The following is a 23,751-nucleotide window of genomic DNA, read 5'->3' on the forward strand; positions in this document are numbered from 1 at the left end:
TCATGAGGATACGAGAAACATCCCAGACATGGCTATGAATTTAAAGCTAAAGAGAAATTCTGGAAAATTATAATTACTAGGGCAGTGGTACTGAGCTAAGTGATGGAACTGAAAGCTAACAAGTCTTCAAGATCTCATTAAATTTATCCTGTGATCTTGGAAGAATTTGCTAGTGAGATTGATATATTAATTTTCCAAAATTCCTTCATTCATTTGGCACCACAGGTGGACTGAAGCCCATTTCTGTGTTCTATGACTCGCTAACGATATATGTACAAATGGTTGAATTATCATGGTTGACTATATAAGCTCAAGTTTAGATCCAATGGCAGAGCTTGGGTATTCCGTTCAATGGTTACCCAATCTGTATTTGATCTCACCAGCTTTCTGTGCTACACGCAGTCAAAGACCCCCTCCCCCCCTCTTTCTCTTTTCTCTCTGTGAGACTCAAATTGACAGGCAGCATGTTCTGTCTCTCACTTGCAAAACCCCTGACCTTCTCCAGCAAACAATAGGAGTTTATCTTTTGCTCAATCTGTTGTTTTAGGTCAATGATAACCTCTCAATGACTTTTCTATGAAGAGGTATTAGGAGACGGCCTGTCTCTTGCTGTGCCTTTTAAAGACAATAGTCCATTCACTTCAATTGACAGCTATTTGTGAAATCTCCATAGCATTCTTCATAACTTCTGTAAAGTCACTGTGAATATGAAATCTCCAGTATTTCGAATATCTGTTTTAAAATGTGTGTATGTATGTAACCTTCTCTACTTTTATCAATTTATCTCCCAAAAACATTCCCAAATATTCCATCACAGTGGGAATATAATAGAGGCATTTAAAGAATGCACACAATTTATAGTAGCTGTGAGAAAGCAGTTTATAGTGATCTTGAGAATATAATAGCGACAATGAAAGATGCGCACAATTTATAGCGGGCATGGGAAATTTTGATATTGGGAATATCTCTGTGCTGAATGCCATGGTATTCCTATAACAGGACATTCTGGTTGGTTCACTGCACCTTATCAATGATAATTGCCCAGACCTGTCTCTGAGGGTGGAGATTAACATATCAAGTGCCTCTGATTTCAGACATTAGAATTAAAATCCTACTTAACTCTGAAGCCTGTCTTTGATCTATTTAATTGATTTATCTCCAAATCTTGTTAATGTGTTCCAGCAGGATATCATCTATATAATGGGTGATTGACACCTCTGGGGGTAGTTGATATGGTGTTAATTGCAGGAGATTAACTGTGCTTTGTCTCATGTCCAATTTAAATGCAAATTGATTTTGCCAGTCAGAATTTAGAATTACACCTGCATAGTATATGCGTGTGCACGTTATAATGAAAATATTTTTACGCAATTTATGTGTTATATGCATGTGCGTGTTATATGAGTGAAAATATGGTCGATTAGCTGGTAGCCCTGACTGGAGATGAAGAAGTCATAGAATCCCACAGCATAGTAATAGATCTGTAGGCCCAGCTTGTCTATGCCGCACCATCAAGCTCCTTGCTCTAGCCTCACTTGCTTGCATTGGGCCCAAACCCCTCTCATCCATGTAGTTTTCCATGTGTTTTTAAAAGGAGTTAACATACCTGTCTCCACCACTTTGGCAGTTTGTTCCACATGCCCATAACCCTCTGAGTGAAAGGCTGTACTGCTCTGGGCGGTCCCTCCTCTTCCCTCCCCCACCTCACTGAGTGTTGTTCTGTACCTGTTTCTTCCACGACGGGTTGCTGTCCTCCTTCCTTGTCCTATCGTTCACTCTGAATTATACAAAGACAAATACAACATAGCAGCCACAAAGACCCGGTCTTGTTAGACCGCCTTGTCAGTGTTTGGTGAGCTCTGGCACATAAAAAATAAGCACTGCACTTCTAAATCCTGCCACTCTCACCTTGTAATTATTCCCTCTTGTCTTAGATTCTCTCATGCTAGGAAATGGTCTGTCACTGTTCACCTTATCAATGTTCCTCATGGTTTTGTATACCTCCATAAGATCCCCTCTGAACTTCCTACGCTTCAAGAAATGCAGGCCATAATAACACATCTTCCCAAATCTAGGCAATTTCATCAACCTCTTTTGTAGCCTTACCAACTTTATAATATCACTCTGATAAGCTAGGTGGCCAGAACAGCAAACGTGTAGGATCAAGTATTGCACTTACTGGGATTACAGTGGGAACTGCATCAGGGGCTGGAAGAATAGGTTGGGAGGGAAGAATGGATTAAGGAGTCTTGAAGCGAGTTATCCCTGTCGAAAGTGGAGAGGGGAAGATGCTGCTAGTGGTAGGATTGTACTAAAGTTGGCAGTGTTGGAGGATAATGTGGAGGCTGATGGGGTGGAAAGATCCTCTGGTCTTCAATTAGCTTTATTTATTTTGTAGAGATGCCTCCTTTGGAAATTCCACCTTCCACCTAACCATTCTAGATTGTTTACATGCCATCAATCAGGTAGGTAACCCATTTAGTACAATAAGATTTTATTTACATTGGTTTACTTTGTAACGTTTTTAAGGTGGGATTAAACAAGTACTTAAAGTAAAATGGTTTCTCATAAAGAAGCATTTTATAAGCAATTATGGTAAAGTTTATCATATAAATTGTACAAAGTACGTGTTCCTGAAATGTTTATTGCAGCTGAACAAGTGCATATGTAGAAAATCTATAATAAACTAATTGAATTAAATCAAAAATATATAAATAATAAATATTAACTGTAATCGTAATGCAAAAAAGTGCCTTGCAATAGTGCAGACAGTCCATAATTAGTGTGCCATGGGGAGGTTCAAGAGTTTGATAACTATTAGAAACTGTTCTTGAACCAAGAGGTGTTGGTTTTCAGGCTGCCCAAAGGTAGCAGTGAGAAGAATTTGTGACTAGGGTTATGGGGGTCCTTTATGATGTTAGCTGCCTTCTTGAGGCTTACCATGTAGAATTCCTAATAAAGATTGTGAATCTACTGGGTTATGATAAAGCCTCACTGGTTCATTGATTTTCTTCAGGGATGGTCATCTACCATCCTTGCTGATCTGACCTATGTACTGCAACAGATCTGATGGTTGAAATGTCCCAGCAGGACATTGTTAAGGGATAATTAACAGAGGGCTCAATAACAATGTCCATACCTTGAAACAAACAGTAAGGGTAAAATCGTGTCTTAGTTGCCTTTCTTCTGAATATGGATCTTTGACCTCCAATGTTTAAATCATGTTTTGATACCTGGAAAATACTTGTATTGTTATTGGGGTAATTTGTATTATTTGGTATCTTCCTTTATGTCTTAGAGAAATTAAGTTGTCTGAAGCCAACATTACTTTTTTTAATCCAGTGAATATTCTGCTCAGTAAGATTGTTATAAATTTGTAATCCTGCATTACCTCTTTGACTGCCTGTAGCAGAGGATGATCAAGTAAAATTGGGAATATCTAACATTTAATTGTATCAGCTGTTATATGTTGTAGACTTCTTGAGTTGGGAAGGTGCTTTTGGACTATCCTAGATGAATAACTTCAGTGCATTTTGTAGATAGTGTATACTTCAGTTACTGTGTATAGTAGTGGAAGGAATGAACATTTGGGTTGGTGTCAGTCAATCATTCTGCTTCAGCATGGGTGGTATTGAGGTTTTTGAAAATTCTTTAGATCTGGATGCATCCAGGCGAATGAAGTGCATGTGCTTTGTGGATGTTGGAAAATCTTTGGAATGTTAGGAAATGAGTTTATCCTGCCTCCCACCTGTTATAGCTCCAGTATTCATGTGGCTGGCATATTCAAGTTTCTGGTGAACGATCACACTCATCCCTGACCCTCGGATGTTGATGTGGGGTCTTGGCAATTGGTAACAAGTTGTACTTTTGGGGAAATCCCTTGGGATAAAGGATTACTTGCACACATTCTAGTTTTGCATTTTCTAAGATGGCTAATAAGACCAGGGTTAGATTTTCAGACTTTTCAATCTTCTTCAGCATGATGCTGAACCAAGCCATGAAAGACCCCAACAATGAAGACGCTGTTTACATCCGGTACCGCACGGATGGCAGTCTCTTCAATCTGAGGCGCCTGCAAGCTCACACCAAGACACAAGAGAAACTTGTCCGTGAACTACTCTTTGCAGATGATGCCGCTTTAGTTGCCCATTCAGAGCCAGCTCTTCAGCGCTTGACGTCCTGCTTTGCGGAAACTGCCAAAATGTTTGGCCTGGAAGTCAGCCTGAAGAAAACTGAGGTCCTCCATCAGCCAGCTCCCCACCATGACTACCAGCCCCCCCACATCTCCATCGGGCACAGAAAACTCAAAACGGTCAACCAGTTTACCTATCTCGGCTGCACCATTTCATCAGATGCAAGGATCGACAATGAGATAGACAACAGACTCGCCAAGGCAAATAGCGCCTTTGGAAGACTACACAAAAGAGTCTGGAAAAACAACCAACTGAAAAACCTCACAAAGATAAGCGTATACAGAGCCGTTGTCATACCCACACTCCTGTTCGGCTCTGAATCATGGGTCCTCTACCGGCACCACCTACGGCTCCTAGAACGCTTCCACCAGCGTTGTCTCCGCTCCATCCTCAACATCCATTGAAGCGCTTACACCCCTAACGTCGAAGTACTCGAGATGGCAGAGGTCGACAGCATCGAGTCCACGCTGCTGAAGATCCAGCTGCGCTGGATGGGTCACGTCTCCAGAATGGAGGACCATCGCCTTCCCAAGATCGTGTTATATGGCGAGCTCTCCACTGGCCACCGTGACAGAGGTGCACCAAAGAAAAGGTACAAGGACTGCCTAAAGAAATCTCTTGGTGCCTGCCACATTGACCTCCGCCAGTGGGCTGATAACGCCTCAAACCGTGCATCTTGGCGCCTCGCAGTTTGGCGGGCAGCAACCTCCTTTGAAGAAGACCGCAGAGCCCACCTCACTGACAAAAGGCAAAGGAGGAAAAACCCAACACCCAACCCCAACCAACCAATTTTCCCTTGCAACCGCTGCAATCGTGTCTGCCTGTCCCGCATCGGACTTGTCAGCCACAAACGAGCCTGCAGCTGACATGGACTTTTTACCCCCTCCATAAATCTTCATCCGCGAAGCCAAGCCAAAGAGAAAAGAAGAGAGATTTTCAGACTCTTCTATGGATGAAGTAGCAGATATCCGAGTGTGCAGGTGGGGAGATGGTGAGGTAGTATGTTCCATTTTCCACCTCAGATGCAGGGACGCAAAGTTCACAAAATCATTCTGAATGCTTCCTCACTACATGTAGCAATTGTGGGCCCGAGATTTCCAGAAATTAGTGAGGATTATTAACAATTTTTTAAATAATTTTTTATTTTTCACATTATGAACCATATTAACCAAAATATGTATAAACGTTTCTCATTAAATTTACACAGTGGTCTTTTTTCCCCTTTTATTCCCCTTTCCCTCCCTTCCCTCTACCCAACCCCCTCCAAAACCCATAAATATTCAACATATATAATAAAACCATAAAACAATATTTTCACACAAAGGAAAATAAACAAGAAAAATGCATCATCTATTTATTACACACTGAATCTAGTCGTTTTGTCATCTTATCATTTTCATTCTCATTTTAGGGGATGGAGGTCATAGGCAAGCTCTCTCTGATATGTTCCATTTATGGTTCCCAAATTTGTTCAAACATTGTGACTATTTTTTAAATTATATGTTATTTTTTTTCCAATGAAATACATTTATTCATTTCCATGTACCTTTGCTCTCTTCCATTTTCCAAGTTGACGTACATTATACATTTTCTTTTACTATTGCTAAGGCTATCATAATGAATTTTTTTGCACTTTATCCAATTTGAGGCCTAATTCTCTACTTCTTATGTTACCAAAAAAACCAGAGATATTTCTTTTGTTATTTTTTGTAATTTTATTTAGTATTTGATTTAATTCTTCCTAAAACGTTTTTACTTTCGTACATGCCCAAGTTGCATGTAATGTTGTTCTCATTTCCTTCTTACAGCGAAAACATCTATCTGATAATGTTGAATCCCATTTTCTTAATTTTTGAGGAGTGATGTATACCCTGTGTAACCAATTATACTGTATTATGCATAACCTTGTGTTTATTGTATTCTTCATAGTTCCAGAACATAACTTTTCCCCTACTTCATTTTTTGTCTTTATGTTCAGATCCTTTTCCCTACTCTGCTTAGGTTTATAGTTTATTTCATTTTCCTTATCTTGCAGCTTAATGTACATGTTGGTTATAAATCTTTTAATTATCATTGTGTCTGTAATCACGTATTCAAAGCTGCTTCCTTCAAGTAATCTCAAGCTGTTTCCCAATTTATCCTTTAAATAAGCTTTCAATTGATGATATGCAAACATTTTACTATGAGTTATTCCATATTTGTACTTCAACTGTTCAAATGTTAATAAATTATTTCCCAAAAAACAATTTTCTATTCTTTTGATTCCTTTTCTCTCCCATTCTCTAATGGAAAGGTTGTCTATTGTAAAAGAGATTAGCGGATTTTGGTAATTTTGGTATTTGATAATTCATTTTTTTTTCCTTTCTAAGTGAATCTTCTTCCATGTATTAAGTAAATGATGTAGTACTGGTGAGTTTTTATATTCCACCAGCTTTTCATCCCACTTATAAAGTATAGGTTCCGGTACCTTCTTCCCTATTTCCCCTATTTTATCTAGTTCTATCTTAGTCCAGTCTGGTTTTTCCCCTGTCTGGTAAAAATCTGATAAATACCTTAATTGTGCAGCTCTATAATAATTTCTAAAATTTAGTGACTGCAAACCACCTTGATTATACCTCTCTGCTAATTTATCTAACGCTACCTTTGTATTCCTCCCTTTCTACAAGAACTTCCTTTTTATTCTCTTTAGTTCCTTAAAGAATTTTTCTGTTAAAGGAATTGGTAACGTTTGAAATAAGTATTGTATCCTTGGGAACACATTTATTTTAATGCAGTTTACCCTCCCTATCAACGTTAGCAGTAATTCTTTCCAATGTTCTAAGTCTTCCTGCAATTTCTTTATTTGTGGCTGATAATTTATTTTGTACAAGTGGCTTAAGTTATTATCTAACCTGATCCCTAGGTATTGGATTGCTTGTGCTTGCCATTTAAATGGTGATTCTTTTTTAAATTCTGTATAGTCTGCGTTACTCATTGGCGTCACTTTTATTTGCGTTGATCTTGTACCCCGATATTTCTCCATATTCCTTCTATTTCTTATGTAATTCTTTTACTGATACCTCTGGTTCTGTTTGGTATACTATGATGTCATCTGTAAATAAGCTGATTTTATACTCCTCCTTTATTTTTATCCCTTTTATTTTATTTTCTATTCTTATCAGTTCTGCCAAAGTTTCTATTGCTAAGGCAAACAATGAGGGTGATAGTGGACATTCCTGTCTAGTTGACCTACTTAATTTAAAGTGACTCGATGCATATCCATTTACTGTTACCTTTGCCAACTGTTCATTATACATTGCTTTAATCCAATTTATAAATTTTTCTGGTAGATTGAACTTCTGTAATACTTTCAATAAGTAATTCCACTCTTCTCTGTCAAAGGCTTTTTTTGCATCTAGAGCAACAGCCACTGTTGGTTTCTTATTTCCTTGAACTGTGTGGATTAGATTAATAAGTTTGCAGACATTGTCTGCTGTTCGTCTTTTCTTAATACATCCAGTTTGATCTTGTTTTACTATTTTAGGTACACAATCGGCCATTCTGTTTGCTACTAATTTCACTATTATCTTAGTCTGAGTTAAGTAGAGATATTGGTCTATACGATGTTGGTGTTAATAGATCCTTCCCCGTCTTTGGTATTACTGTAATTATTGCTGTCTTACATGAATTTGGCAAGTTTTGTGTTTCTTCTATCTGGTTCATTACTTCCAGGAGAGGAGGAATTAATAACTCTTTAAATGTTTTATAGAATTTTATTGGGAATCCATCCTCTCCAGGCGTTTTATTGTTTGGCAGCTTTTTTAATATATTCTGTATTTCCTCTATTTCAAATGGTTTTATCAGTTTGTTTTGTTCTTCTTGCAATTTCAGCAGTTCAATTCTAGCTAAAAACTCTTCTACTTTATCATCTTTCCCCTCGTTCTCAGTTTGGTATAATTGTTCATAAAATTCCTTAAAGTTCTCATTAATCTCTATCGGGTTATATGTAATTTGTTTGTCCTTTTTCCTTGATCCCAATACAGTTCTTTTAGCTTGTTCTGTTTTAAGTTGCCAGGCTAATATTTTGGTTTTTTTTCCCTAGTTCGTAATACTTCTGCTTTATTTTCATTATGTTCTTCTCTACCTTATACTTTTGTAATGTTTCATATTTTATTTTTTTATCCGCCAATTCTCTCCTTTTCGTTATATCATCCCTTTTTACTAATTCCTTTTCTGTACTTACTATTTTCCTTTCCAACTGCTCTATTTCCTGATTGTAATCCTTTTTCATCTTAGTCACATAACTTATCTGCCCTCTAATGAAGGCTTTCATTGCGTCCAATAATATAACTTTGTCTTTCACTGATCCTGTGTTTATTTCAAAAAATGTTTTCATTTGGCGTTCAATAAACTCCCTAAATTCCTGTCTTTTAAGTAGCATGGAGTTTAACCTCCATCTATATGTTCTTGGTGGGATGTCCTCCAGTTCTATTGCTAATAATAGGGGTGAATGATCTGATAGTAGTCTAGCTTTATACTCAGTTTTCCTGACTCTCCCTTGAATATGGGCCGACAACAAAAATATTTCAATCCTTGAGTATGTTTTATGCCTACTTGAATAATATGAGTATTCCTTCTCTCTTGGATGCTGCTTCCTCCATATATCCATAAATTTCATTTCCTGCATTGATTTAACCATAAATTTGGCTACTTTATTCTTTTTACTTGTCTTTTGTCCAGTTTTATCCAACATTGGGTCCAAATTAAGTTTAAAATCCCCTCCTATCAATATATTTCATTGTGTGTCTGCAATCTTCAAAAAAATATCCTGCATAAACTTTTGAATCTCCTCGTTAGGCGCATATATATTGAGCAAATTCCAAAATTTTGAGTATATCTGACACTTTATCATTTCATACCTCACTACCGGATCTATTATTTCCTCCTCTATTTTGATTCATACATTTTTGTTAACTCGTATGGCTACACCTCTAGCTTTTGAATTATAAGATGCTGCCATTATGTGCCCTACCCAGTCTCCCTTTAATTTGTTATGTTCCGCTTCAGTTAGATGCGTTTCCTGCACAAATGCTATATCTATTTTTTCCTTCTTCAATAAATTTAGTAGCCTCTTCCTTTTAATTTGGTTATGTATTCCATTGATGTTTATAGTCATATAATTCAATATGGCCATCTTATATCTTGCATCCACCTCTTTTCCACCTCTTCACCACCTCCATCCCCCTTTTCGCCATTTTCATCTCTTAGTTTTCTCTTATTACACTTAATGTACGACAACACATTTAAAAAATAAAGTATCCCCGCAGTTCCCACATCCACTAATACCTTAACCCCAAAAGTTCCCCCCCTCTCTGAGTTGCCCCATATCCCTTGCCGGGCAACCACAACTCCCCTTTTCATTTGGATTGTGATCTTTTTCGCAGTGTCAACTGATTTTGCAGTATGGTTATTCCCCCCTCTACCCAGCCCTCTCCAGAAAACACTTTGTAAACACATATAACAAAGCTCTCTCTTCCCCCCCTCCTTCCCTTCTCTTTTCCCTCTTTAGTTCTTTACATATACATTGTTTTTACATCTTTATATATACTTTATTGCCATTCTTCATTCTTGTTACATCTCTTCATCTCTTCTCCTGTTCTGCAAACGTTCTGCGAATTCTTGTGCTTTCTCTGGATCTGAGAACAGTCTGTGTTGCTCCTCGGGTATAAATATTTTAAACACAGCTGGATGTCTTAATATGAATTTGTAACTTTTTTTCCATGAAGTTGATTTCGCTGTATTAATTTCCTTCCTCCTCTTTAAGAGTTCAAAACTTATGTCTGGGTAAAAAAATATTTTTTGACCCTTGTATTCCAATGGTTTATTATCTTCGCTAATTTTATTCCTTGCTCGTTCCAGTATATTTTCTCTTGTCATGTATCTCAAAACTTTTACTAAGATGGATCTTAGTTTTTGATGTGTCTGTGGTTTCGGAGCTAATGCTCTGTGTGCCCTTTCTATTTCCATTTCTTCCTGCATTTCTGTCGTTCCCAGGACCTTTGGGATCCATCCTTTTATAAATTCCTTCATGTCTGTGCCTTCTTCACCCTCCTTCAGGCCCATATTTTTATGTTGTTTCACCTACTATAATTTTACAACATATCAATTTTCTGAGATAACAACTCTTGTGTCTTTAATTTTTTTTGTCACTTTCTTTCAATTTTTCTCTTAAGTCGTTTACTTCCATTTCTATAGCCGTTTCCCGTTCTTCCACATTCTCTACTTTGTTCCCTATTCTAACCATTGCATTTTATCTTCTGTTCTTTTCATTTTCCTTTTAATTGCATTAAAACTCTAATGACAACCATTCTTTTAGTGATCTCATTTGTTCTTCAAAAAAGACTATCTATATTCTGTTCATCAGTTTTACCTTTTATTTCTCTTTGTCCATCAGTTTTACCTTCTATTTCTCTGTGAAGATCTTGGTCTTCTTCTTCCTCTTCTTCTGTATCTGCGTTTGTGTCTTCTTCTTTGTGTCTGTGTCTTTTCTGTTTTTTCTTGATGATAGAAATAGGAGGATGTGGAGGATGAATGCGTGGCTAAAGAGATGGTGCAGGGGGCAAGGGATAAGATTTCTGGATCATTGGGATCTCTTCTGGGGAAGGTCGGACCTGTACAAAAGGGACGGACTCCACTTGAACTGGAGGGGGACCAATGTGCTGGCAAGCAGATTTGCTAGAGCTGTGGGGGAAGGTTTAAACTAGTTTGGCAGGGGGGGTGGGGAACAGAGTGTGAGAGCAGAGTCAAGGGAACATGGCCACCTAGATAAGAATAAAAACGATAACAAAGGTAGGATGGAGATTAGGGTAGAAGGTATAAAAGAGAATGTATGTGAGGGTCATTCTCTGAAATGCATATATTTTAATGCAAGAAGCATTGTGAAAAGGTAGACGAGCTTAGAGCATGGACAGATACTTGGGGTCACGATATTGTGGCAATTAGTGAGACCTGGCTACAAGAGGGGCAGGACTGGCAACTTAACGTTCCAGGATACATTTTTTTTAGATGTGATAGATCAGGGAGTAAAAAAGGGGGAGGAGTTGCTCTGCTTGTTAAGGAGGACATTACTGCCGTGAGGTGGCAAGATCGTCTGGAGGGATCGTCCAGTGAGGCTGTTTGGGTGGAATTGAGGGGTGAAGGAGACATGAGGGTGCTAATAGGGGTGTATTACAGACCACCAAATGGGTCAAGAAAACTAGAGGAACAAATGTGTAGAGAGATAACGTATATGTGTGAGAATCATAAGGTAGTGATAATGGGAGATTTTAACTTCCCTCACATTGATTTGGATACCCATACAGTTAGAGGGCTGGTTGGGCTAGAGTTCGTTAAATGTGTTCAAGATTGTTTTCTGAATCAATTAGTAGAAGAACCGACTTGAGACAGTGTAATACTGGATCTCCTGTTAGGGAACGAGCTAGGTCAGGTATCAAACATTAATTTTGGAGATCCAATTGGGTCTAGTGATCATAATTCTGTTAGTTTTAAGGTAGTTTTAGGGAGGAGCAAGGAGGGGCCTAAAGTTGAGGTTCTGGATTGGAGAAGAGCAAATTTCGAAGGAATAAGAAGGGATTTGGGGAGTATTGAGTGTGACAGGATACTTTCAGGTAAGGATGTTAATGAAAAATGGAGGATATTCAAAAAATAAATTTTGATGGTACAGAGTAGATATGTCCCAGTGAGGATCAAAGGAAAGGCTGGAAGTCATAGGGAGGCTTGGTTTTCGAGGAATATTGGAAATTTGGTTAGGAGAAAAAGGGAGGTGTACAAGAGGTATAAAGAACAGAGAGCTGACAATTTGAAGGAGGACTAAAAGGAGTGTAGAAGAAATCTTAAGAAAGAAATTAGAAAGGCCAAAAAAAGGCATGAAGAGGCTTTGGCAGACAGAGTAAAAATAAATCCAAAGGGTTTCTATAAGTACATTAAAAGTAAAAGATTAGTGAGGGATAAAATTGGACCCCTTGTAGATAGTGAGGGTAGGCTGAGTGAGAAGTCAGAGGAAATGGGGGAAATTTTGAATGATTTCTTTGCCTCGGTATTCTCTAGGGAAAAAAATATTGAACCAGTTGAGGTAAAAAAAAATATAAGGATAACCGAGGAGGTAGTGATGGCTGTGTTGAAAAAGATAATGGTGGATAAATCTCCGGGACCGGACAAAATATTACCAAGGACACTCAGGAAGGCTAGTGGACAGATAGTGGGGCCATTAACAGAGATATTTAGGATGTCACTGGTCACGGGGGTAGTGCCAAAGGATTGGAGGGTGACACATGTGGTTCCGCTGTTTTAGAAAGTGTCTAAATGTAAACCTGGGAATTATAGGCCCGTTAGTCTGACGTCTGTGGTGGGCAAGTTGATGGAAAGTGTTCTGAGGGATGGTATTTACAAATATTTGGAGGTACAGGGATTGCTAGGAAGTAATCAGCATGGTTTTGTCAGGGGTAGATCATGCTTGACAAACCTGATTGAGTTTTTCGAAGGGGTTACAAAAAAGGTTGATGAAGGGAAAGCTGTGGATGTTGTCTATTTTGACTTTAGTAAAGCTTTTGACAAAGTTCCCCACAGGAGGTTAGGAAAAAAGGTGGAGGCATTAGGTATAAATGAAGAGGTAGTGAAATGGATTCAACAATGTTTGGATGGGAGGTGTCAGAGAGTAGTGGTAGAAAATTGTTTGTCCAATTGGAGGCCGGTGACTAGTGGAGTTCCTCAGGGATCGGTCCTCGGTCCACTATTGTTTGTTATGTATATTAACGATCTGGAAGTAGGGGTGGAGAATTGGATAAGCAAGTTTGCGGATGATACAAAGACTGTTGGTGTTGTGGAGAGTGAGGAAGATTACCATAGATTAAAAGGTGATTTAGGAAGGGAGGTTATGATGAAATTGTACAAGGCATTGGTGACGCCAAATTTGGAGTACTGTGTACAGTTTTGGTCACCAAATTATAGGAAAGATATAAACAAAATAGAGAGAGTGCAGAGAAGGTTCACGAGAATGTTGACAGGATTTCAAGGTTTGAGTTACAGGAAAAGGTTGTGCAGACTGGGGCTTTTTTCTCTGGAGCGTAGAAGATTGAGAGGGGACTTGATAGAGGTGTTTAAGATTTTAAAAGGGACAGACAGAGTAAACGTGGATAGGCTTTTTCAATTAAGAGTGGGGGAGATTCAAACTAGAGGGCATGGTTTAAGATTGAAGGGGGAAAATTATAAGGGGAACATGAGGGGAAATTTCTTTACGCAAAGGGTGGTGGGGATGTGGAATGAGCTTCCGACAGACGTGGTCGAGGCGGGATCATTGGTTACATTTAAGGAAAGACTGGATAGTTACATGGATAGGAGAGGACTGGAAGGGTATGGACCGGGTGCTGGTCAGTGGGACTAGGAGGGTGGGAATTTGTTATAGAGAGCCATTTTTGTAGAGCACTGGCTGGTGGGTCACGACTCTGCAGGGCAGGCACTGACCTCGAGGGTCGGGCGCTCCTTGCCACCACAGTGTCCTGTTCCTTTGTGCAGGTAAGACCTTCTTTCTTCAGTGACTTTTCTACTTTTTTTCCAGTTTTTTTTAAACTTTCTCCATCTTGGAAGCCATCTTCTTTCTCTTCTCTGTATCTTTATCTTCTATTTCTTATATTTTATTTTTGTTATTCTTTGCTTTTTCCTAACTTTTTTTTTTCGTATATTCCTGGAGAGGGCTGGTTTTCCTGACTGGCCACGACCTCATCACGTAACTCTTTGATTATTAACATTTCTTGAAGGAAACTTTTAAGCACCTCCTTGATCCTTTCTTGTCTATCTGCCTGGTAATCTCTTCTCATAGAGCTTGGAATAGTGTGTGTATTTCAGGAGTTTGGAATTGGGCATGAGAGTGATGTGGCTGGTACAGGAGGCCAATTTGAAAGCTTGCTCTCTATAGGCAATGTGCATGAAACAATAAACTGATGAAGGTGCAGCAAACACTTAAAAACATTTTAAAAAATTTTAGTGTGTAAAATCCATTCCACTGAGTTGGAATTTTTATTTTGTTAAGCTATTCTATCATTTTACCTGTTTTGCTTAATCTATTTGGTTGTTTCATCACGTCATAAGATTTTCTCACTAAATGTACATTCAGGATGAACTAAAGTGTTTTGCAAATTTTGAGAATACTGTTTTATTTGATATCTGTAATGAATTTACCATCATAAGTTGCAATCAGCAATTAAACTTTTTTGTAAGAGCATAAACGTGCAGGAGGAACTCAGCAGGTCTGGCAGCATCCACAGGAGGTAAAGGTAAATAAGCAATGTTTTGGGCCTTCAAGATATAAGCAGAAACAGGAAAGTGCTTAAATAAAATGGCTGGGGGGAGTGGGGAAGGGTAGTGGGGTGGGGTGGGGAAGGGTAATGGGGGGGTGGGGGGTGTAGTGGGGGTGGGATGGGGGGAGGAGGAGCACTGGCAATTAAAGCACATAATTGTATGTGGATATGAAAAGACGAGAGGAGAGGTGAGAATTGACACGTGGCTATGGAAGCAAGTCTGGATGAGTACATGATTACAGAGCTTGAGAGCGCAAGAGAGTGTGAAGGAGGATCAGTGAGAGAGGCTCTAACCGGTACTTGAAGTTTTTATCAAATGTTGAAGGTGATTGAACTCTGGAAGAATTTGATTGCTTTTGATGCACAAATTTTCAACTTATTTATTTCCACATCAGCCATTGAAAGCTATTGCATAAGACAGCAGGCAAATTAAGGTTCATTCATTTTTGAAATGCCAATTTATGTTTTAATTTGTTGGTTATGATTGTTCTTGCTTCGTTGTTGTCTGTTTGCTTTGCTTAAGGCCAACTCGAAAGTATGGTATTCTTTTCTGAGTGTTCTTTGTGGTACAGTGGATACAATGTACAATAACAAGATTGCTGAAAGCTGTACTCATTCATAGAGTGTCTTGCATCAGAGCACTTTAAGTAATACATAAAGGACTTTTAAGTCTATCTGAGGAAGCAGTTTTAAGTTATGGCTAATGTTTTTCTCTCACCAACATCAATCAAAACAAAAATTTTCTCATGAACTCGTTTGTGAATCGTATTGTTATACAGCATGCCAATTATGTAATGTGTGCATTTCAGAATGAATTGTAACAAGTTTGGATTCTCGAGGGCTGTAAAAAATGTTGTGACTGGAAATATTTTCTTTGTAGGAAGGGATTCAAATATTCTCATCTGATGTTTTATTGTGGCTATCCATGTAAGATATGTTTTGTGGAGGTTCACTTACAGGTGCTGACCCTTCAAATCAGTGGGGAAAACCCCTAAAGAAACCAAGACCTTAGACTATTTGTTGAGAAGTTAGAAGGACTATCTCAACAAAATATTTTCATTTTACAATTGCAGGCTGTAACAGCCAGTAAAATTCTTATAAAACTGCATGCACAAATATCAATTAAATACATTAAAATTGGTTTTTGATATTAATTGTTTTGTGAAAAATCCAATGGATCTTTTGCATCCACTGAAGAAGTTGAGCTTTATTTTAAATTCTCATGAGCTGTATGCCATTGCAGGCCATCATCCACATTACACTGAAATGTCAGTCTAGATTACATGATCTGATCGCAAATAGGGTTATTAATGCAATACATGAAGCAAATTAATCACATTTTGGAGAAAATGGGATTACATGCAATGGTAGCAAGTGAATAATTAGATAATATGTTTGTTTAAAGTTCCCTGACAAAGTCTTTGTGCTGCTCTTGGCATATTATTTCCAATTGTGGGTGATGAATGCAAATGAAAGGAGCATAAGACTTTCAGGTAGGTTATAATTCTTTAATGCTTTGAGTTTGAGATGTGCTGTTTTCCACATGGCCAGTTTTTAAGTGTGCACCTTTTGTACAGGTTGTAATAGTACATTTTATTTTTCAGGCTTTGCAACATGGTTTTCTTAATTTTGAAAAATTTGATGTGGATGAATATGAGCATTATGAGGTAAATTGTATTCCTTTCAAAATTCATTGCATGCTGGATGAATACACTTTATTCCTTTATTCCTGTCCTCCACAGTTTTAAATTTGCAATCAAACAATTCACATGTAATTAAAGTGCACATTTCAGATTTTATTAAAGGGTATTTATACATTTTGATTTGGCATTGTAGGAATTACAGGACTGTTTATATCTAGTTCCCCATTTCAGGGCACCATAATGTTTGGGACATTTGACTTCACAGGTGTTTGTGATTACTCAGGTATGTTTTCACTGGTGCAGGTATAAGAGAGCTTGGCTTGCTCCTAAGCTTTTGATCATCTTTGGATTCTGCAGTTGCCATTTTTCAATAAGAGTTGTGTCAATGAAAGACGCTATTATGAAGCTGAAAAACAAGAATAAAACAGTAAGAGACATCACCCAATCTTTAGGATTACCAAAATCAACTGTTTGTAACATAATTAAGAAGAAAGAGCATACTGGTAAGCTCTGTAATGGCAAAGGGACTGGTAGGCCAAGAAGACCTCCGCTGCTGTTAACAGGAATTCTCAACAAAATTAAGAAAAATCCCCAAATTCCCATCCGACAGATTAGAAACACTCTTCAGGATGCAGGTGTGGGTATGTCAATGACTACTGTCTGCAGAAGACTTCATGAACTGAAATACAGAGGCTACATTGTAAGATGCAAACCATCAAAAACAGGATGGCCAGATTAGTTTCCCAAGAAGTGTTTAAAAGAACCTGCAGAATTCAGGAAAAAAATCTTGTGGACAGATGAGACCAAGATTAATCTTTATCAGAGTGATGGCAAGAGCAAAGTGTGAAGGTGTAAAGGAACTACCCAAGAGTCAAAATCTATCGCCTCATCTGTGAGACATGGTAGTTGGAGTGTTATGACCTGAGCATGCATGGCTGCCACAGATACTGGTGCACTAGTCTTCATTGTTGATGTAACTTCTGATAGTAGTAGCAAAATGTCTTGTCTGCTCAAGTTTGAGCAAATGTCTCCAAACTCAGTGGACGGCACTTCATCCTGCAGCAAGTCTCAAAAATATTGCTAAAGCAACAAAAGGGTTTTTTCAAAGTTTAAAAACTGGTAAATTCTTGAATGGTCAAGTCCATTACCTGATCTAAATCCAATTAAGCATGGCTTCCATGCACTGAAGAAAAAAATTAAAGGAGACAAACCCCCCAAAATAAGCAGGAGCTGAAGATAGCTGGAGTAGAGGCCTGCAAGAACATCACCAGAGAACATACTCAGCACCTGATAATGTCTATGAATTACAGATTTCAAGCAGTCGTTGCATGCAGGGATATGCAACAAAGTATGAAACATGATTACTTTAATGTACATACTATTGCTATGTCCCAAATACTATAGTGTCCTGAAATGAGAGGATGGTGTACAAAAAGTGCTGCAATTTGTACATGGTCAGACCCAAATGTTCACAAATACACTTGAATAAAATATGGAATATGCACTTTAATCACATGTGAATTGTTTGATTACAAATTTAAAACTGTGAAGCACAGGAGCAAATAAAGGGAAAAAAGTATCTTTGTCCCATACATTATGAAGGGCTCTGGAAATTGGAGAATTAATGGGGTGGATGTTATTTACTGAAGGAGGTTGTGAACAAGGTCACAAAACCTGCTAAGATATGGCAGTCTGTTCTTGAGATCCTACAAACTGGTCCATAACTTGTAATCTGTTTTACATTATGTGGCTCCACACTATACCTTGTTCTTCCCTCCTAAATGTTGGAGCATTGATTAGGAAGCACAATTGAAAACACTGAATGGAAGCCAGTGACTTTACAAAAAAATCATGTACAACCTCAGGATGTCCATCCATTTTACAGCCAACTAAGTAATTTTGGAATATAGCCACTTGCTATATCATCATCCATGTGAAGAACATTTTCTGTTTCTATGTACCTTGTGCTGGCTTTGGAGCAATATGGCCTTTATCCTTGTTTATGGTGAACATTTCTTCTCTGTAGCGTGTTGAAAATGGCGATATTAACTGGATCATTAATGGCAAATTCCTGGCTTTCAGTGGACCACATCCAAAAAGCAAAATAGAAAATGGTGAGGAAAATATTTTAAAGCTTCATCTGATTTGCCATTTAACCAGTACTCCCTGCTCAAATTGTAAATACTGTTTTGCAAATTAGTGAATAGTGCACAAGTTTGACATCATTAAGTTTTCAAAATAATCATGGTGACATTGCTTTATCAGGCTGCTGTTTGCAGGACAGAATTGTGTAGTGAAGAGATGGTTAGAATGTTTCTTTAAAATTTTATGTAAATTTTTGAATGAAATCAGATATTCAAATATGACAATACAAATATTAATTGAGTTGTATTAATCCTCCGAAGCTAGGTTACATCCCATGGCTTCTGACTTACTTCATATATGTAATATTGGGTATTTACAACAAACTGGATGTAAAATTTAAACCAAAACAAGAGTTTTGGTAGCAAGAGTTATAACAATAAAACTGAACTTACTTATTTTAATATGTTTGAATATTCTTTTTTGAAAATGAACACATTTTGAATTTCAAAGTGAATATTTGGACAGCAGATGGCAGTACTGTATTCAATATTACAAAAATGATCAGTTGCTCATTTTTACACTGAGATTTCAAGCCAGGTACAATCTGCCTTTAATACGGCTTACCTATATGTATAAATGTGACAACGGATTGGGGTGTCATTTCAGACCCACCTTTTATCCTCCAAGCGAGGCAGTATCAGAGGCGAAGCAGGACGAATGTAAAAGGGCGAGCAGTGTTACTGGATCCAAACGGGAAAGGAATGTGACATCATGATGAAGTCTTAGTGAGTGATGTTAATTCCAGATTTTTAAATATAACCGACAGCTACGAATTTGCCAACGGTTAGGTTATATTCAAATCTCAACATGTCTGGCAATTGGCAAGATAATGAGTTCAGGAGCTCCTTACTCTCAGAGCACAGGAGGAAATTAAACAACAGTTAATGGGAACGGTGAAAGTTGGCCTGATATTTGAAAGGATGGCTACACAACTTGGGTACCATGGCTTTGCTCAGGGGAAGGTGAAGATAACCAAGTTGAAGAGTCTTCAGAAAAAAATCTCATCAGGCCATGGACCATAATGGCAGGAATGGCAGAAGGTGTCTGGACTGGCCCTATTTTGACCTGTGCCATTCCATCTTGAAGACAAGCCACTCTGCCAACCTGGTTGCTCTTTTGAGCAACATGAAAGATCTAGCTTCCCCCGAGACCATTCCTGCTGCATCCCTCCTCTAGCAGCAGTGCTCTTGCTGAAGACATTAGTGGCTTGGAGATGGACACCATCATGTGCCTCATGATCAGCCAGGTAAAAAAATATTTTTTGTTCGTGATTACCATCTTTCTCGTCTTTTGTGAGTGTGTTTGCCCACAAGGACCCACCTCACGAATGTCACTTGTGTTGTTTTGTACTCTTGGATGCCAGCCGCATCTGAAAAAAACAGAAATTAACTAAACCGCATATGGAAATAAAAGATCTGCTACTGGCAATGGACCATGATGATGCAGAGAGTGATCGCTTTCGTTTGGAAAGGCAGAGGGGCCATGAGGAGTGGATGAGGAGAGAGGTACAGGACGCAGAGATGGCAGCACAGGAGACTGATAAGAGTGCAGAGATCAGATGATGGGTTTGGCACCATGCTCAACAAAACATTCAGCGCGAGATGAAGAATCAGGCCTCAGTTCTGCGGGACCTGATTGCATGTATGGATGCCCTTGTACTACAGCACCCTGCTCTCTCTCCACAGAACTACACTCCTGTAGGCTAGTACCACGCTCCTGCATCTCAGAGACAGGATTATTCTACGTCACCACTTGCCAATAACAACCTTGTCCAGACAGATGAAGCATATGAATCATTTAATTCACTTTTTTCCTCCTCCTTTCGTAAGCTGCTGGAGTGATTGTGTTGTACAGTACTAATTTTTAACTTGATAATAAGTGTCTTCTTAATTTGCACATTTGTAAAAAGTCATTTCCAGTTGTATTTGCACTCTTTATTGTTATTTGCGTTTTTCTGTGGACTACAAATTTCTTACATGTGCCATAAACATTTACTAATAGATTATATTTGTTGGCTTAATCAGTTTACAGATTTGGTTCATGGAATGGAAATAACCAGTTTACAGAATGGACATAGTCAGTTCACAGATTTTGTTCACAGAATAGACATAATTACTGTGCAGATAGCCTGGTGACTGTGTGCTTGTGCACCCTGATAGGCAACTCGATCAGGCTCCGGGAGATTCGATAGCTCAGTGGTGTACTCTGGCAAGAAATGCTCCTTATTGGTTTCACATATATTGTGTAGAATACAACGGGCAACAACAAAGTCTGATACAAAAGTGGTACAAATATCAAGTCACTTAACCAGGCACCTCCAGCGACCTTTGAGACATCCAAAAGCCTTTTTTAACCACCATCCTTGCTGAGCTCAAACGGTAGTTAAAGCGTCACTGATCATGTGCATGGTGGTTAGTGAACCCCATCATCGGCCATTTCCTGAGGGGGTAAGCTGGGTTTTCAATTAGATGCATGGGATTTTTCATTCTGTTAATAGTCTTGGAATTCTGTGGGAAGAGCAATTGTACATTTATAAGTACTTTATGCAACCTCTGAAATCACAGTTCAACCTCTGAAATCACAGTTCACTAGTGTTTTCTAGTGGCTGTTTTACAATAACAGGATAGAACCTGACCCTTGGACTTATCATAAGTTTCATTTGAAGTACAATCAGTCAGTCAGTCATTCCTTCAGTTTAACATGTATATTAAAAAAATATATAGATAAAAATAAAATATTTATTTTATACATATAACATCAATCATTATATCCTATATGGTTACAAAAACTCGATTATCACGTGAGCAGCCAACCCACATACACATCTATGAAGCTGGAAAAGCAAAAGACTGAGTATTTTGATGGACATATGATACACATTAATTGATAAAGACAAATAATTGTAACTCAGGGCGAGATCCTTACCAGTAGTTGTGGTTAACAACAACATGAAGAACAATTGAATACCACCCTTTCCAATTAAAGTTATGTGTGTTGTCATTGGGGGCGATGATGGGAATATGTGTGCCATCGATGGCACTACCACACATTGCATGCCCCCATTCTGCAAATCTGTCCATTGTTTCCTGAAGACATGCACCACTTGGCAGTTCAACAAACCATTTAGAAAGGGCCATTCTCAATGCTCCAGTAACCTGGCAAACCAACACTCACAGTGGTGACACCAACACCAAAATTACAACTGATAGATTGATATTCGTACCAGCACAAAGCAATGGCGAGTCTAAGTGAGGTTCCAGAAGCTATCGCCAGTTTATTATCTTGCGCCTCAGGTGGGGCTCAGTGAGTTCCAAAACAAAGTCAAAAATGTACTGAGATGTATGAAAATTACTCTGCCACTCATCTTCATCAAAATTGTTGAGAACATTAGACCAGAACAGGGGACTATGTGGTCTCTCTTTCCTCCACATTCTTCTATCAGAAACCAGCGCAAATTGACTCAGAAGAATCAACAGTCTCCGTCTATGGCATCTAAGGTCTTTCTGTCGCAAACTGCTCCCTGCTTCTCTTAAAATTCTCAAACATTTTTCTGATCACATGAACACTTCATTCACACGAATGCAACATCACATGCTTCATAAAGTTGCATACGATGCTCAGAAGATTTGCTTGCATTCAAAGAGTGCAAAATATGGACACAGCTAGCATAAACGTCTGATGTTCAACCACCATTATTGTGCACAGGGCAATGTCTAGATGCCAACATTGCTGTGCTATACACCCTTCCTCTTTGGCTCTAGGAAACTAGCTTGCTGTGTAAAATGACTCAGTGACCCAACATTTTTTCTGTTCTGTGTAAGCAAGCAAATAGGCTTCCAGAGACGGGTTGTGTAAATGACAATAACGTGAGTTTTTTTTAAGTGTAAAAAGGGCTAACATCACAGAAAAATGCTGTTTTTACTCCATTTGTCTTGAAAATGTGCAACATTGGAAAATGTACACAGGCAGGATTTGAAGAAATGGTACATGATAATGATGATTCACTTTATTGTCATTGTACTAATAAAGCAGCCAATGAAATACAATTGGCATCGACTGGAAGTTAAAAAATAGTGCCATATACATTATAATAAAACATGTGCAATTAAAACCAACGACAGTCTATTCTACAGCGGCTCCTGTAGCGTCTGCCTGAAGGGAGAAGAGTGAATAATCCCTGATTTGGGTGTGCTGCATCTTTGAAAATGTTTCTTGCCCTGCCCAGACATCTCTCCCTATAGATGTTTTTTGATGGTAGGCAATTGGATTCCAATAATATCCATAGCGCAGTTTTCACTACCCATTGGGTAGTGCCTTGCAATCTTGTGCCATGCAATTCCCATATCACATTGAAATACCTATGTCAGCACGCTCTCAATTGTGCATCTATAGAAATCCAACAGTGGTGGGGGGGAAGCATGGCATGATGGCATAGGGCGTGGGAAGATGACTGGCAGAATCAATTAATGCCTGACTTTAAAAACTTTTTAAAAATAGTGAACAGTTCTAAAATTCTCCTAAAGATCTGAAAAGGTGGCTGCAAAAAATCCAAAACAATGACTGCCAAAAATCGACTACAGCTGAAGTTACAGTGATGTAAGAAATTGGGCCTACCTTGAAAACTCAGCCTCCAATCCTGATTCCTCTCCAGCCACAATCTGCTAAGCCTCCTCTGGTAAGGATTCAGTCTCCGGTGCCACCTTCTCAGGGAGCTGGAGAAGATGGTGCTGGAGCACGGAAAAAGACTACACAAATGACATTTGAACCAATGTGCATGCACAGATCATCGAGCATGCGCACTAGGGAAATGATTGATATAGAGCCTGTGGGCCCAACTTCAACCACAATAGCAAGCCAAACGAGGGCAAGCAGAGAGCCTGCATACAATTTCAACCATTGGTTACATCTACAGAAGAAGAAGAGGAGGTAAGAGTGGAAGAGGAAAGTTTTATGCCACAGTCACAAGGAGTGGAATCGGAAGAAGGAGGAGATCAGTATATTCAAGGTACAATGGATGCATATTTTATTTTCCCAAAACCTCTTGATCCATAGATTTTTAATAAAAATTGATTCAATTAGTGAAAAAGTGGATGCAAAATTTGCATAAGTGAAAACTGATTTTACTACTCAACTCAAAGAAGATATGACTAATGAAGACAAATATGGCAAAGTATATTAAAACTGTTGATAAAATTAAAGTTCAAAAAGATTTTCAGGATTGCCATATGGAGGTAGAAGAATGTAAAGATACCGTTAAAAAGATAGAAGATTCTTTTACAGTGTGGGAAATTCAGAAAAAGTATTTATTGCAAAAAGTTGAAAAAACACAAATACTGGAGAAACTCAGCAGGTCAAACAGTGCCTTGATATACCAAAGGTGAAGATACATCATCAGTGTTTCGGGCTTGAGGCATTCATCAAGGTGTGGCTCAAGTCCAA

General features: G+C 38.5%; 1 protein-coding gene across 5 annotated transcripts in view; it reads left to right on the top strand.

Moving 5' to 3' along the window:
* Positions 1-23,751, top strand: part of cdc14ab (cell division cycle 14Ab) — a 153,746-nt gene that overhangs the window by 58,837 nt on the left and 71,158 nt on the right. For 3 of the 5 annotated variants that reach the window (XM_069938000.1, XM_069937999.1, XM_069938001.1), the window contains 3 exons: positions 2,399-2,465; positions 16,129-16,191; positions 18,194-18,281. In XM_069938000.1, the coding sequence (XP_069794101.1) occupies positions 2,399-2,465; positions 16,129-16,191; positions 18,194-18,281 (218 nt within the window). The remainder of the gene's footprint in view (positions 1-2,398; positions 2,466-16,128; positions 16,192-18,193; positions 18,282-23,751) is intronic. The other 2 variants (XM_069938003.1, XM_069938004.1) reach the window with 1 other exon arrangement.

Source organism: Narcine bancroftii, chromosome 5 (assembly GCF_036971445.1).
Source record: "Narcine bancroftii isolate sNarBan1 chromosome 5, sNarBan1.hap1, whole genome shotgun sequence".
Lineage (NCBI taxonomy): Eukaryota > Metazoa > Chordata > Chondrichthyes > Torpediniformes > Narcinidae > Narcine > Narcine bancroftii.